General features: G+C 37.9%; 1 protein-coding gene across 1 annotated transcript in view; it reads left to right on the top strand.

Annotated features, from left to right (window-relative positions):
* Positions 1 to 818: 818 nt before the first annotated feature.
* Positions 819 to 16900, top strand: part of LOC107048403 (synaptotagmin-10) — a gene marked incomplete at its 5' end in the record, with an annotated part of 67377 nt that continues 51295 nt past the window's right edge. Inside the window, 3 exons of the mRNA XM_015271556.2 lie at positions 819 to 834; positions 1223 to 1485; positions 3297 to 3446. Coding sequence (XP_015127042.2) covers positions 819 to 834; positions 1223 to 1485; positions 3297 to 3446 — 429 coding nt within the window. The remainder of the gene's footprint in view (positions 835 to 1222; positions 1486 to 3296; positions 3447 to 16900) is intronic.

Raw genomic sequence — 16900 nt, 5'->3', positions numbered from 1 at the left:
TGTCCAAATCATTTAGTCCAGAGGAAAATTAAATAATTCTACTTCCTTAATATTGTGCTTCCTGAAGTTTTGTTCGATCAAAGTTGATGAGAATTAGTAGCTAGAATTATGAGATTATCCCACTTTTTTTACGTTAAGGATAGGAGAATTTGAACGCAATATAGTGAAAATGATCATCGATGTAGCGAAGCTACTTTTATATTTATTTCACACCATTTCAATGCATTGTTTTCAAGCTCGGCTTAGCAACCGAATTTCGTACCGTGACACGTGTCGCCGATATCTCGCTGTCCTTGTCGCAAGACATCCTCGCGACCATTCGTAATAATTCGGACATCCTCGATCAGATGATCTAATACCGTTGTCGCGGGAGCACACTCTCGTTCCAGTTCTCATGGTGTAAACCAAAGTTACTTTCGCTGTGAATAAATTCAATTCGATATATACGCTAATTCCGAGTGCTATAACTTGCAAAACCCTTCTATCCTTCACCGAATCCCACAATCGATTTTTTCACTTTGAACAAATAATATGAATATCCAAATACAAAATTTTTGATATGAATAAAAAGAAGCTGTGAATCAATATTCCTAATTAAGTTTTAATTTTTAATTTGGTGCTGAAAACACGAGATGACAATATTCTAAGCACAGAATTATATTGACGAGATGAAGAACAGATTAATTAAATTACCGTGTGAACTAACTAAAAATTTTCAACAGTGTGGGGACGCACTTTTGCCAGAGTATCAGCAAACGTTGAATTCCAGACATTCACACTCTAAAGTGTGTTCTAGAAGGAATTAAATTGTAATTATAATTAAAATTTTATTCAGTGAGTATCTGAATTAGAATATGAGCAAATTATTTATTGTAATATGAATATTTAACAGCTGATAGATTGAGTCATTGCCATAAGAATGATTATAAACAATTAATTTAAAAAAAGTATTAATTAAAGTATTAATTAAAAAATATGTCGTACAGAAAAATCAAATTCTGTTGCCTTTTTCTATAGAATATTTTCTATTGAACATTTCAATAGAATCAGCCAAAAATAGAATTGTTTTGCGAATTCGCTAGGTTTTTCTATTCAATTTTTTTCGTGCGTGAAGCCATAAAATTGGCTTCAAATTGAAGTACAGATCGACAAACTCATGAAATATTTTCTTGCGGCTTCTATTATTTTTCTTCACTACATTGGTGATATAATTTCTATACAGATGAGTGGAGTGAGAGCTTTCCCTATCAATTGCTGATTGGCACTGGTGTAGCACTCATGGCACTCGTTCTTCTCGCAGCAGTGAGCTTGCAGTGCTCATCCACGTGGAAGTGGCTCCTAGGTGTCGCTAGGCAAGAGAGTGACGATGACACCGATGGAGAATTGTCGCAGCAGAATGCCATACGCATCAGTCATTCGTTGCCTGATTTGCAGTCTGAGCCGATTACTCATGAGTACGTGCAGGAGCAGAAAGATAGTAAAAAGGTCGGTGAAAGTTTCGAATTTTTATGAAATGTAAACTCGGAAATTTCCGGAGAATGTGAAGACCTTTAGAAATAGAATATTCTTATTCATGAAGTTTTCTTTCACGAGCCCCGTAGGAAATTTTACATTGAATTTAAATGCATGCACATATGGTTGCATAAGACATTTTGAGTGATTTTTTCAAGTGGCTATTTACTTATTCATTGATAAATAGAGCGTAAAATTTTTAATCGAAACATGATGAATAACAAGTCGAAGATGACATTTTTATTGATATTACTATTTTATTATCAAATGAAGAATAAACAAATTTCATCCACAGAAAATTTTATATTTTACTAGAAGGCTCGCCCCCTGCTCCCTCCGCTCGGCAACCACCATAGGACCCCCATGTGATCCCCATGATTTTTATTCTGACGCTCGTGACCTTTAGTTTCTAACTTCACCAGACGTCGATTTGGATTCTTGAAATATAGAGAGATATAAAATTGAACTGCATGGACATATCGAGGCATAAGAAATTTTGCGCGATTTTTTCAGGCGGCAATTTACTTAGTCATTGATGATCTAACAGAACTCCAAATTTTTAATTGAAATATATTGAATATCAAGTCGAAGATGAGATTTTTATTGATCATGAAATCGTCTCGGAAACTAGTGATTTTTGAAGAAAATATCAAAAAACATTTTTTATCATTGACAAAATTTTCTGTAAATGAATGTTCTCTCACGATTTCATTTGAATTACAATAAAACCTCGATGAAAATTTAGTAACAAGTTGAATACATCACTATTCGCATCGCAAATAAAATAAATGGATTACATTAAAAAAAGATTTTTAGCGCTGCCATTACTTTATTAAAAATCGAATATTTAAAATTAGTATAAACTGCAGGATCCTTCCTGCAGAATAAGTTTATTTTAATATTCTGTAATTCTTATGTTAATCTGTCTTTCTTATTTTGTTGTATTTCATTTGTTTAATTTGTATTCTCCTTGTACGAATCCTCATTATGCTCCTCCTCCCTAGTCTTTAAAGTCTTGAGCTATAAATTAAGTTTGGTATTCTGATGGATAAGAATTTACGTGAATGTCAAAGATTAACCCTAGTTTGGTCACCATAGGAGGAAAACGCCGCAGAAGGTCGATTTTTTTTCTTACCATTGACTGGCTGAGCGGAAAAATCCTAAAAAATTGGAATGCGTCAATTCAAGTGTCTAGAAAATTATAATATTTTTAAAAATTATTTATATCCACAATTCCTGAAGGAAAGAAATTATTTCTAACAGACGGGCAATTTTTTCCCATGTTAAATGGAATTGCCCGTTGTGGGACGTTGCCGAAGTCTCGCTAAACGCGCCCGGGCAGTATAGAGTGAATTCGGCAACGCTCGGGCCTAAATAACACGGCGGCGATTCCCTGCGGAGGTGACCAAAGTCGCAAGTTCTCATATGGTGACCAAACTAGGGTTAATATTATGTTTTTATAAGAACGAAATGAAAGCCTGTGATAGCCCGTAATGAGGAAATAAATAAATTACTAGTGTAAACTACAGGACTAAAAATAAATATATGTTCACTAATGAATAATATTGAATAATTGAATATGATTGAAAATTACTATTTGATAAATGGAAAAAAAATATTAATTTTTCTCAATTATCGGAGATTCTGAAAACAATTCTATTTCAATTACACTGAAACCTCGACGAAAATTTAATAAGAATTTGAATCCCTCAATATTAACAGCTAAATTAAAAACATAAACACAATTGAATCAAATAATGCATGTTTTGAATTGATTAATTTAGCATGTCCTACGACAAACAACTCTTCCAATTGTTCCAACGAGGCACCAAACTTTCCAACGTCAGCTGTCCCATCGTCTCGATCTACCCAATATTAAATTCAGCATCTGCAGCTTGGAGAACCGCAGTGACTCGAGCCTCGGTCTCATCAAGGTAATCACTGCCTTCATTCAATACGTTCTGACAACTTTCCAATAGTCTACTTCCGGAGAATAAATTTATTTATCAGATAATAAAGGTTCGATTTTATTCACTCAAATCCATAATGCATCCCCTCAATTCGACATTAATCGTTTCATTGAGTGAACATTCACGTTCTTCACTAGAAAACTTCGAAGTTTCGATCGATGAATTTTCCATTGGTTAGTTTTATCTCACGTGTACATACACGTTTCTCCAGCGATCCTACGCTACGTCAACTGAGGGCTGAGGGTTTGGGGGAGAAAATAGCAATATCATTTCATGATTTAGAATTTGTTAAATCCCGTCAAACAGAAGATAATGCTATGTATGGGCGATTTGATAGCTTGAAGCCCCGTTCAGATATTGGGGCCAATTTGGAGAAAAACGAACAATTAAAAAAATCATAACTGCCTCAATTATCAATATTTTTCCGCTATATTTAGTTTTGTTTTGCATCACAGAATCCGACTGACGAAAACTTAGAAAATTTATGCCCAAGTATTCTTATAGAAAAAATTCTAAGAGAATATTCATGTAGAGAAATCGAAATCTATTCAACAGTTATAACACGGAGAGAAATTTTCTAGAAAAATTCTAGTACGAGTACTGGAAAAAATTACAATTCACCGGCTGTGAAAAATTCTAGTGCTGTTAAGGTTAAATTTCTTGGTATTTCTGGTAAAATTTCTGGGGAGTTCTGTGAAATTTTCACAGAAATACGAAGAAAATTTCACGTTTTCTCCAATAAAATTTCTAGTGCCGGCTCTAGAATTTTTTCCTGGCCATCACTTTGCGCCTCTTTTCCCGTGCTAGCACTAGGATTTTTCTAAAAAATTTCTCTCTGTGAACAACAGTTCGGGGGCTCATTTGGAGACGAAAACTGTAATAAAATTTTTCTCTACAACGCTTTACTTAAGAGTTATTGATAAAAAAAAAAATGAAGATCAGCCGCAAAACACTCTCCCGTGTAAAATCCAAATCTTCTTTGTCACTTGAGAGGTAGGAATGGTAAAGGCGGCAATCGATTGAGCATTCAATGCGCAACACATCATTATGAATTTTGTTCCTCTATTGCCAAAACGGCGTGAGAAAAACTGCGACAAAATTCACCGTGACGTAAGAGCCATTTGGATCCAACCCGCGATGTGACCCTGAAAATCAAAGTCTACGTAAAAAATCCATATCTTCTCTCTCATTCGATATCGAGGAATGAGATTGGTTGGAATCGATAGGACATCCCATGCCTTAGCCCGGCCGCATTGAATGGGGAAGACGATATGATTTCTCTAACGGGGAAAAACATTTGATTGGCGGTCCTTTTTTATTTGATAACTCTCAAACAAAGCGTCGGAGAGAAAAATGTTATTAGAATTTTCGTCTCCAAATGAGCTCCCCGAACTACCCTCACGAGGATGACATTTCGTTTTGGGACACTCTGTATATAGTGTAACATGATAAAAATCATATACTGTTCCTCGCCTGAACTGACCGCGGATCATGGGGGGAAAATTAGTATTTTTCTACCATAGCGAGGAGTCGGATCACCCAGGGCCACAATTGTCATTTTCTTTATTTCTTTTATTTACTCTTTCTTTCATTATTCTCTCAAATTCTGTCGATCCCGCTCACCGGGGGTTACGCGTGAGCTTCGCGACAAGAGGAGTGGAGCGGAGCATCGGGAATGGCTACAAGTCGGCGCTACAACAGATGACGAGTAGCACACCGACGAGCACGCACACACTGAGCCTGGGAGACTCACACCACGAAGGACGCGAGAGACGATCGACGCACGCCAGCAGGCATCTCAGGTCTCTACGTGCGAACCCCCACTACCTCACCGATGGATCGGTGGCGCAAGGCCACCCAAGAAAAAAATTCATGCTGTAGCATCGAGGCAGCCACGGATTATGTTGGCTCATGCGCCATTCAACGCAGATCACCTCCACCGACCCCGAGGCGCAGGTTTCAGTTTTCTGGGACTCATAAATACTGAATAATTACCAATTGAAAATTCATAATTATTTTCTGTTAATTCATAATTAAGATTTACGCGAGGTACGGCCCCGACGGACCACTCTTCGCTGGGGTTCAGCCATATTAAGTCGCTCTGCGCAATTAAAGTTTTATTACGCTGTTTGAGCTTCTTTCAATTGTTAAAACAATTATTACCTTGGTGTGCCTGGAAATTTTCCGGCCTTTTCCTGACGTCGCCGTACTGAGGGTCCAGACGAGTTTATCCTGGAGTTTCTCGCGTATCAAACAGTGAGCGTGATTCAATTTAGAAGTGCTCGCGTGGTGTTTCGATTCATTTCTCCGGTGGCCATTTTGGACACCGTTTGAGTGTTAAAATTCGAGCCTTTTGCCTTCGGGACGCGGCACTCAGTGGCCTTTGGCATCATTCCTTTATTTTCATTTTTGAATATTAATTATTTCATTCATTTTGTTGCCGTTTATCGATTTTAATTTTGGAACTTTGTTCAATTTCTTCATTCGTGTGCCCTTCGCGTTGTCGTGCATCGGATGTTTCACACGCCTCCGCAGTTTCCTGAGCTGGTCGTGGAACGCGCTTCGACATCGTGACTTTGTCCTTTGAAGGTTAAAAGGACTAGCGCCCTTTTGGTATTGTTTCTTTGGTTCCTCTCGTTGATCACCTTCGTACTTATTCGGATTGAGAGATTTCGAAAGGGTTGCTGAAAGTTAGTGGACGACAACTCATACGATTTCCAGCGTGTGTCATTGAAAAATACGTCACAATAGGTGTAGCTCCGAGAACTAGCGGAGGATAAGAAAAAACGGACCGGGAGGGCAAAACGGACCACTGACAGAAAATTAGTAATTTTTGTTTTTGTTTTCTTTCCTTCAAATCAGAAACACTGAATGTGTTTAATTAAAAGTGAGTTTCAGTATCATAATCGTCACAAGGGTTTTATAGACAAGAAGTGTCGTTGAAGCGCAATTTGATCAGATTTGCTAATCACCTCAAACCACAAATGATTGTGAATTTTTGTTTTCGTTTCCATTCGGACGCAAAACCAACAAAAACAAGAAATTATCAATTTTTTGTTAGTGATCCGTTTTGCTCTAGGGGTCTGTTTTGCCCTTCAGTTTCCTATAAGTGTCTATGACTATAGTAATATCTATAAACACAGTTAAATTGTCACCAGGGGTAAAAGGTTCTAGAAGCTTCCCCCTGTTTTTACCATTGTTTTCTTCAATTATCCGCCTAATTATTGGATTTCTTTGGATATTATTCAGGGATTGGTTGTGACATTTCCCCTATCCCTTCGTGAAGCCAGTTGATTGGTGATTAGGTGACATTAGGCCTCCTCATTTTCCGTATGAGCTTGCGTAGTTTTTCCCAAATTTTGTGAAGGGGATGGTCAACCATCTGTTTTCCCTAATCAACATGAGGACACGAGAAGACCATCCTTCGTTCTGATCCCGTCCCCTGATAAGAGTCGTATCGCGAAACCTCTCAAACAGTGAGGATCGATAACAGAATTATCTAATGATCCTCATACGTACAGGGTACGTAACACCTCCGGAGATGAAGAATAAGCAAGGTTCTCCTTGATTTCACCAAATAGGTCCGTGACGATAGAGGATAAGGAAATGGAATGGTTTAGGAATAAGGGTTGTGGTTTTCATACCTGGAATTCACGTGTTTACAAAATGTAGTTATAACAGTCTGTGAAATACATTTTATGCATAGTCACACTGAACATTAATTGTTATTGTTCACACATTTTTTTACCATTTTTTTTAAGCACACACTAAAGTCACTCAAAACTACGTATCGTTTACGCTTAATATGTTTTTTTTTTAACATACAATCTAACACACACATAATGAGAAAAATATATTTGCTTTGCGAGTTTGCCTTTGTTTTAACACACATACACACACACAAGAGAGTGATAAATATAATTTTTATAAAGATGTGCCAGCTTTGCTTTGTGGTTGTTTAAATTGTATTCCCATGTAAGGATTTACAGGTTTGGGAAGAGGTGGATGTGAATAAGCACTCTCAGTTGTTACAAGGACCACAGAGGCTCGAAAAGGGGAATCATTACGTACATATGCCCCTCTTGCTGCAAGATTCTCCGATGACTTTCTTCAGTTTCTATTGCTTCCCGAGCTCCTATACACAATACACAACTACGAATTATATATAAGGCTATTATCAAGCCGAGAGAAATTCCGATTATTGGTATCCACGTTCTCATGGAATATTCTGGCGGAACCTCTCTATTTTGTTTAATAATATTTGGAAACATTTTCCGAGATATAGCAGCTAGATTCCTTAATTCGGAGGAGTACTCCCAAATTCTTTGGGCTGTGAAAAAATGGATCTCGGGAAATCTTTCAGATAAATTCAGATAATGTGAAGGTATTAAATCATTGTTCACGGAACTTGAATTTACGTAGTTATTCATTTCTACAGTTAAATTACTGACTTCCAGAATGCAGTCTTGCCCCAAGGATACCTTACCGTTACTGGTAAGATTGAGTATCTCGGTAAAATTTGGACATGTTAAATATGCGAGACTTGGTTTAGTGAGGCTGTAAAGTGAACTTCCGTGACTGTTTAGTGGAGTCCAAATATCTCTCACTGCGGGGGTAAGGACTATGTCACAGTTAATATGAGGATTCTCCAGATATTTAGAAAATAATAATTGCATTTCACAGGTTAATGTCGATTGATCTGAATAGATGATTGACGGACTTTCACAGATTTTTGATGAAGTTGTTTGTATACACTTATCTAATTGTTCTTAGTCGTGGAACTAATACATTGTATTTTTATTGATTAATACAACATATTTGACGGTTGGTTTTACTTGAGCGAAAACTTGAGTGTTATTTCCCAAATTTTGCACAACCGGATGTGAATATTAAGATGTTCTAGTAGATGTCGAATATACCGGTCGTAAAATGTCTTTAATTGTGATATTTCAGTATGGCTTTAACGGGAAGGGTGGGGGGGAGTGGGGATAGTGAGAGGATATGCACAAATTCTGAAATTCGGAGATGCGGAGGAGGCCACAATAGCTCAATTGGCAGAGCACCTGTCCGGCAAACAGAAGATGTGGGATCATACCCCACTTGTGTTCGAGCCCGTGTGCCTCCGAATTTTTTAATTTGTGCATTGGTAATTATTTAATTATTTCCCTCGTATAGATGTCCGGAAAGTCGATGGATAGCATTTAGCATCCCACTTTCCATGTAATTTATGCCTTAAAAACATCTAAGGTTGACCGAGTAAAATAGCCCAGGGGATAATATAGATGTTGAATATACCGGTCGTAAAATGTCTTTGATTCGGAATCCTTGTTGTAATTATTAATGTGCCGTTTCTTATGATAGCTCGTGTTTTAATGATCCCTTGAAGTTGAACCAAATTGACCTTTCTAATAGGGACTGGAATTTCGCTTTCATCTCTAACTTCCAAAAATTTGAGTACTACAGTCAATCTGAACTCATCATAAGTCACGGGATGAAACATTCCAATAACCGCATTATCGATGATCTGAATTACAGTATTAAATAATTTCAATCGAAGTTCCATTAGTGTATCTACATGCTGGGTTAAATTAGATAAAACGACATGATATTTATATTGGTGATCATAATAACTTCGTAAACGCACAGCATCAAAATTTATAATATTTTGCAACTTTTCTAATTTTTCAAGGATATTCATTATGCCAGATATTGTATAAAAACTTTGTTCTGAAAGAACAAATAAATCTTCTTCTCTTTTGGAAGGTATGACTTTGTCATAATCTGCTTTTTCATCTTTCTTAAGAATAGTGTTATAATTTGCAAAATTGGTACTAACAGGTGTACCCCAGGGTCGAATATTACTGAGCGTCATATTCCAAAGATATGCTATTTCCTGATCGTACATTCCCCACTGTGCCAATTTTAAATAATTTAGACATTCTGCGGTTTGAACAAAATAATATTTTGTATATAATTAATGGGTAGGCATTAACGGTTCTGAATGTTTATACAATTTACTTATCTCCACTCCAGTATGAATTCCCCAAGTTTCCTTGATGACTTTGATTTTTCCCAGTTCTTCCAGATAAATTCCGGAAGGTTGGGAAATTTCCTGTATGGAATATCCTCTAAGTTCTTGTCCAGTTCTAGACATGATTATTCCTAATAGGAATATAACTTCCCACATCTTCCTAGGGATAGGGAGTGAAATGTAGATGACAAAGAAAAGATTGGCTTAGTTGAATTTAACATCGAAACTGTAACAGAACTTGAAGAAGTATTAATATGATAGTTTAAATTAGCTGTAGAATGAGGAAAGAATGGTAGGAAAAATAATTCTGTTTTGACTGTAGGTAAGTTGTTGCTTTTTTTAGTTATCCTTTTTTCTTTTGGTTTTCCTATGTATTTTCTTAAACTTTACCGACTTGAGAAAAGGTTAGAAATTTAATTTAATTAATGAACCAGTCGCTTCATGGAAGTACTTATTCTTCCTAGGATTGAATCCATATATACATATATGTATATTTTTCTTTTGCTGAGATGTTGTATATTATTGTTATTTATTTATATAAAAAAAAACTCAGAGAAATATAGATATATATATTGTTACAGAATGAAATAAATTACCATTTCCCCCGTGTGAGTGAGAATGGAATAGAACTGAATGTATAGGCATTAGTATGATTGTTTTGTTTTCTCTCCTGTACGAATGTCAGGCTGATTGGACTGTTCTTCTGTTTAACTTCTGTCATTCATAATAAACCGCCCCATTTATTTTGAATTACATCTCCAATTCATTTTAAAGACTTGAAGCTTATTACAATTGGTATCAAAAGTAAAAAAAAAAGAGAAAAGAGGAAAAGAAACCGGAAGTAACAGGAGGATAAAAAACCCGAAGTGACCAGAGTGGAAAACACAGTTTCCTTCATCTACAAACTGGATGAATAATGGATCGGCATCTGACAGCGAAGATTCTTCCTCTCCAAGGTCAGATATTTCCACAATGCCCCATCGAGGACCTCTGCGTGATGGTTTTCGTCCGTTTTCTGCTCCACCGGAAAGGAATGCTGAGGACCCAGTTGGAGATAGAGTCAGACGGAGAATTCACAGACTTCGAGAGAATTTCCAGGAAGAATTACGCAACGTTGAGGCAAAAATATCTCAAGCAAGGCAAGACGATCGAGAAGAAAACCGTCCGATGATTCGTGACGAGATCCATAGGCCCATCAGAGAGATTTTCGTGAATGAATCATCAAATACAGATAATGTTGAATTTCTGAATCTTCCCAATCTCAACCGCACTAGAGGTTTGAGAAATGCTAACCCAAAACATGCACATGCTTCTGCTAACCCAACACATGCTCATGCCTCTGCTAACCCAATTCACGCTGCTGTAGTTACCGCTAGGAATTCAAATGTAGAAATTGGCATCAAGGTTAAACCTGACACTTACGATGATTCTACCCCTTGGTCACATTATCACAAATAATTCATGATTGCTGCCAGTAATAATAAATGGTCAGACTCAACAAAAGTAGCACAATTAACTATTCTGTTGCGCGGAAAAGCTCGCGAAATTCTAGATTATCTTTCCACAGCAGAATTGAACGATTACCACAGAATTATTCAAATAATGAATGAAGAATTCAGCGATGAGCATTTTGCTCGAATGAATCACAATCAATTGGAGTACCGTGTTAGAGGCGAAAATGAAAGCATTGCAGATTTTGGAGAAGAACTGAAGAAACTAGCATGTCTTGCATTTCCATCTACCCCAATTGAAGCCCGCGATCGAATTTCATGTTCTCAATTCATCAGAGGACAGAAGAGGCAGATTTAATACCAATTACGTTTTGAACGGATTACTTCTTTACGTTTGGCAGAATGCGCGACAGAGTTAGATGCAATCGACCGGACTTTGAACGAGGAAATGAATCTTCAGTCTAATTCTAATAAAAGGAAATTCACTTCCCATTTTCCCGACAATTCCAAAACCCAGTCGAATCACAGTACAATGACTTCTCGACCTACTCATCCGAACAACAGATCTAAAATACAATGTTTCCATTGCAATGCTTTCGGCCATTATGCAAATGAATGCAAAAAACAAGATCCTCAACCACCAAATTTTTCTAATAATCGATTCTGTAGGAATTCAACGTCGAGGTTCTCACGTCCAAATTTATTCAGTTCTTCTAACTTTCACAGGAACAGATCCCAAAACTGCAGACGAACTCAAAATTTTAACTCAACTCACCCCAATGTTTTGGGCCAAAATGACAACGAAATGAACAGAGAATCAGAAAACTAAGGAGAGTCGATTCAGCAGGGGATGGATTGACTCATTCACTTTTTCCGAAAACACGATGTTACCAAACAATTATCAATGGACAAATGATGAACTTGTACCTGACACTGAATGGAAAAATCGATAATCGAGAATGTCTGATGCTAATTGATTCTGCTTTTGATATCTCAATTTTAAACCCAAAGTTTTTCGACAAAAAATCGAATTATTTCAAGAAAGTCAATCAATCAATGACAGTTTTAACTGTTGCCAGGACGAATTTGATTCATCACTCAACACCGAATACTACGATGCAAATTGGAGGAATTTCTGTAAACTTCGACCTTGTAATCGTTGATATTCAAGAAGATGGTATCCTCGGACTAGACTTTTTGTATAAATCTGGACTCCACTCAGATTTACGAGGCATTTTAGAGGAAAAATTCAACTCAAGGTCTAACACAACAATTGTGTCAGTACGTGAGACAACAATTCAGTCTACAGGGACACCGGATCAGTCTTTACCAGAACATCTAACGAAACTTTTTGAATCATCTTCGAAATTCCTCAATTATTCACAGAAAACAACATTCACGAACTTTTTATTGAATTATCAGCAATCATTTCCCAAAGGAGAAAGTGATTTAGGACGCTATCCGAACAGAAAACACAATATCGTTCTTCAAAATTCCCGACCGATCAAACAACCTCCACGGAGAATTCTTTACAGTACAGGGACAAAATCTACGACATCATCGAGCCAATGATGAAACACAAAATAATCGAACCTAGTACTAGTCCTTGGGCATCTCCAGTCACTTTAAATTGAAACAAGGACAACTCGATTCGTTTTTGAGTGGATTATCGTCCCATCAATGATATAACGAAGAAAAACGCTATTCCACTTCCTAGACCTGAGGACATTTTTGATATAACTGCTCGATCGAAGCTGTTCTCCACAATTGATCTCAAGAGTGGATATTGGCAAATCGAAATGGAACCTAAAGCTCGTGAAATTACTGCATTTGCAATTGGAAATGAGTTTTGGCAATTCACCGTGATGCCTTTTGGGTTATGCAATGCTCCTGCTACGTTTATCCGTGTCATGAATGGGGTATTGAGAGGACTTATTGGAAAAATTTGCATTGTGTATCTAGATGACATTCTTATCTTTGGAAAGAACTTCGAAGACCTCTCTCACAATAATAAACAGCCCGAGTCGAATATTAGGACCTGAATTCCCCCTTGAACACCTATCATGAGTAGGAGGACCAGGATGAAGTTAGGGTGTATTTACATTCAGAAAAACCCCCTGGTTTCCGCCTGAACGTGCGAGTTATTTCCAAATTCTGAGGGTTCAGGAGGAAAACAGGAGGTGTGTTAAACCTAGTTATCACCTGCACCCCCTAAAATGTTTTCCACTCCATCCCTCCTGGAAAGAACCTAAAAACCCTTTCAAGGTATTTTTTTTTATTTTTGATTATTAACATGAGAAGTACGGGTGAAAATTAAGGTCATACTCAAGAGTCATATATAAGGGTCAAAAGTAACGGTCAGAAACGACAGTCAAAAATAAGGATGGGAATTTCAGTCATTTTCACCGCAAACAGAAATGAACAAAATAGTGAGCTGCTCAATCATCCTGGCTATCAGGGTTAATTCAGGGGATTTATGATTCCTTTTCATTCGACAGGAGGAGGAGGGGGAAAAAAGTATCAGTTGAGAAGGGTTTTTACGCCTTTAGGATGAGGCAGGATCATATAAGGATTATTCAGGATGTATAGGATGAAGAAAGGAGGAAAAAATATCTCAAGGAGGTAATAGGGGGAATAAGGTCCAGATATACGACTCGAGGAGGTAATAGGGGAGAATAAGGTATATTCGACTCGGGTGGTGATGGACAGATTACTGAATGCGAATTCTTCATCTGGAATGAACAATGCCAAGCAGCCTTCACAGAATTGAAATCAGCCCTGAGATCTCCATCAATTCCTGCAGTAGCTGTTCCAAATCTCCCTTTCATGGGAGGTATTCTCCCTTTCATGGCCTCCCACCATACCGACGCATCTCAGTTTTCTCTCGGTGCTACCCTATCTCAACTGCATGGAGTTGAGAAGAAGGTAGTGGCATACTTCAGTAAGTGTCTCAAACTTGCTCAAAGAAATTACTGTGTCACTCGAAGAGAATTGTTCGCTGTTATAGAATAAGTAGAACACTTCAGACATTATCTTTTGGGTGGAAACTTTTTGATCAGAACTGACCACGCAGCATTGAAGTGGTTACTTACTTTCAAGAACCCAGAAGATCAAATGGCAAGATGGTTAGAATCTTTATTCATTTTTGATTTCGAGATCTCTCATCGTCCGGGAACACAACATGGAAATGCTGACGCGTTATGAAGACGTCCTTGCGATTGCAAAAAATGTGAGAAGATCAATAATAAGAATGAAGATCACCAAATGCCAGTCCATCGGACAATTTGTACACTCGATGACGGTCTTCACTGGGCAAAACTCCAACTGGAAGATCCTGGCCTACGAGTACTCATCAAGAGTAAACAGAAGAATCGCCGACCGTAATGGCATGAAGTTTCCCATCTGGGAATCGAGACGAAATTATATCTGTTGTATTGGGACTCACTCGAGCTGTTGGATGGCGCAATATTCCGACGTTGGGAATCGACAAATCATACATCCATCAAATACCAATTAGTCACTCCAAAGAAGCAGATTTCTAGAATCCTCTCTGCAGCTCACGATGCTCCAACAAGTGGACACTTTGGGGTTAACAAGACTGGCTAAAATTTGCGAGAAATTCTACTGGGCAACATGCAAGAATGATGTGGAAATTTCGTGCAAAAAATGCTCTGTTTGTGCTGCTAAAAATGGTCCCAGACGGAAAGGAAAAGCCCAACTACAAATTTATAACGCTGGTAGTCCATTCGAAAGGATTACAAGTCTGAAGAATTCTCAGTAGCTCTAGTAAGGTGTTGTTGGGGCGACAACAATAAAAAAAAGGGGGAAAAGTGTTACAGAATGAAATAAATTACCATTTTCCCCGTGTGAATGAGAATGGAATGGAACTGAATGTATAGGCATTAGTATGATTGTTTTGTTTTCCCTCCTGTACAAATGTCGGACTGATTGGACTGTTCTTCTGTTTAACTTCTGTGATTCATAATAAACTGCCCCATTTATTTTGAATTACGTCTCCAATTCATTTTAAAGACTTCAAGATTATTACAATATTTTCTCTTCATTTTCCGGGGGAGGAACGGGGACTCTCCCATCTATTCTTGTAGAACGTTGAAATATATATATATTTTTTTATCACTCCGCTCATCCTGACTCTGAAACAAACGACGATGATGAAGAACTGAGTAAATCCAACAGAGCTAAATGTCAAATTGAGAATAATTGAGCAGAAAAACAATCGAATCGAGGCGGAATGGAGTGCAAATGAACAAGATAAATTCAGGAATGAATGGTAAAAAGGGATTATATTTGAATATATATATAAAAATTAGAACTTTCCAGGTGCGCCATAAATTTAATCTAGATTTCAAAGTGAGTTACATAATTATGGATTTTCTTCTTGGCATTTATAGATAATTAATTATGAAAACGTTCATAGATGTTAATACACACACAAAATATGGTCAGTGTCACACGACAAGTGAAAACGGTACAGACAAAAATTTTGTAAATAACATACAATCAAAAATGGTGCGCACACGATTACACACATGAATATTTTTTTTTAACACGAATGTTCATAACTTGAATCCGCGCTCGTCGTCTGGTAAATACCAGCAAAGTTGGTATTGCATCCAGAAGTCACCGTCCCCCAGTGGTTCTTGAATGAAACCACTACTATCCGACGGGTAAAAAATTATTCCAAGATCAAACGGGTGTTCACTCTGGAACCACTGGTTCCTATTTCGCTGCGCCTGCTTCATCACTTGGATGAAGTCGAAGTAGTTGTTGATCTCCATCTCCTCCATGATGTGCTTGCGATGATAAGGAAACTTCTGGGCCAGTAGGATGTTCTCCGGGGATGATTTTGGAGCGTCTTTCATGGATGTCTTTTGAGGTGATCCATATTCACCATATCCATATATTCGATGTTCTGAGAATGTCGACGGAGATACGTTAGTTTTCAACGTGGGTGAACTTAATACTTTTTAACTTGATGGTTCAAGAAGTTGTGACGGGAATAGAGTGAGAATTTTGCTAGTTTCTAATGGATGAAGGCAATAGGAGCGGTGGGGGTAGTGAGGCGAGGAAGCTTGTGCACTTATTGGCGGAGAACTTGGCATGGAGGTTCCTTACTGGCTCGTGGTGTCGGGATTTTCCGGAAGTGCTAAGAGTATTCCCCTCTCTAGTGTACTGGGAGATTCGGGTGAGTTCCCTAATGTTTCATAGGTTCTAAATTCTGGAGTTGTTAGAAATTCCAGCCTATATTTTCCTGATTCTGTTTGTGAATGAGAGTCAATGGTTTCCATTAGAGTTGGCAGGGAAGAATTTGCGTATGAATAAAATGAAGTCCTTGTCTGATTTTCATCGAACAGGTCCGAAACCAGAAACTCTGATGGAGATGGAGGTCCTCCCACGTATTCCAGTTGATGGGTGTAAACATTTTCATCAGTAACTCTCCATGTTTGCCATGTTTTATACAGACAAACTATACACTGGTGTGCCTCGCTAAGTTTTCCCACTGGTCGAAACAAACATCTAGAGCAACTGGGTATCCACGCAGGTCCAATGTTTTTAGGAACGAAATGTTCATCGTTAACTTGTAGTAACATTGGGTTACTCAATTGACTGGCACACATTCTGCATAGATTTTCTCCTTCGTGGGTAAATCCGTAAAATTGGCAACACCATTTTTTGGGAGTATCAGGGATGCGTTGCGTACTCCCCCTCTCTGGTGTGCTGGGAGATTCGGGTGAGTCCCCTAACATCTCAGAGGTTCTTAATTCTGGAGTTGTTGGAGATTCCGGCCTGTATTTTCCTGATTCTGTTTGTGAATGAGAATCAATGGTTTCCATTAGAGTTGGTAGAGAAGAATTTGCATATGAATAAGATGAAGTCCTTGTCTGATTTTCATCGAACAGGTCCGAAACCAGAAA

Source organism: Diachasma alloeum, unplaced genomic scaffold, assembly GCF_001412515.2.
Source record: "Diachasma alloeum isolate Michigan unplaced genomic scaffold, Dall2.0 Dall_scaffold_00192, whole genome shotgun sequence".
Classification (NCBI taxonomy): Eukaryota; Metazoa; Arthropoda; class Insecta; order Hymenoptera; family Braconidae; genus Diachasma; species Diachasma alloeum.
The sequence above is the reverse complement of the archived record's forward strand: the minus strand, read 5'-3'. Positions and strand labels throughout refer to the sequence as shown.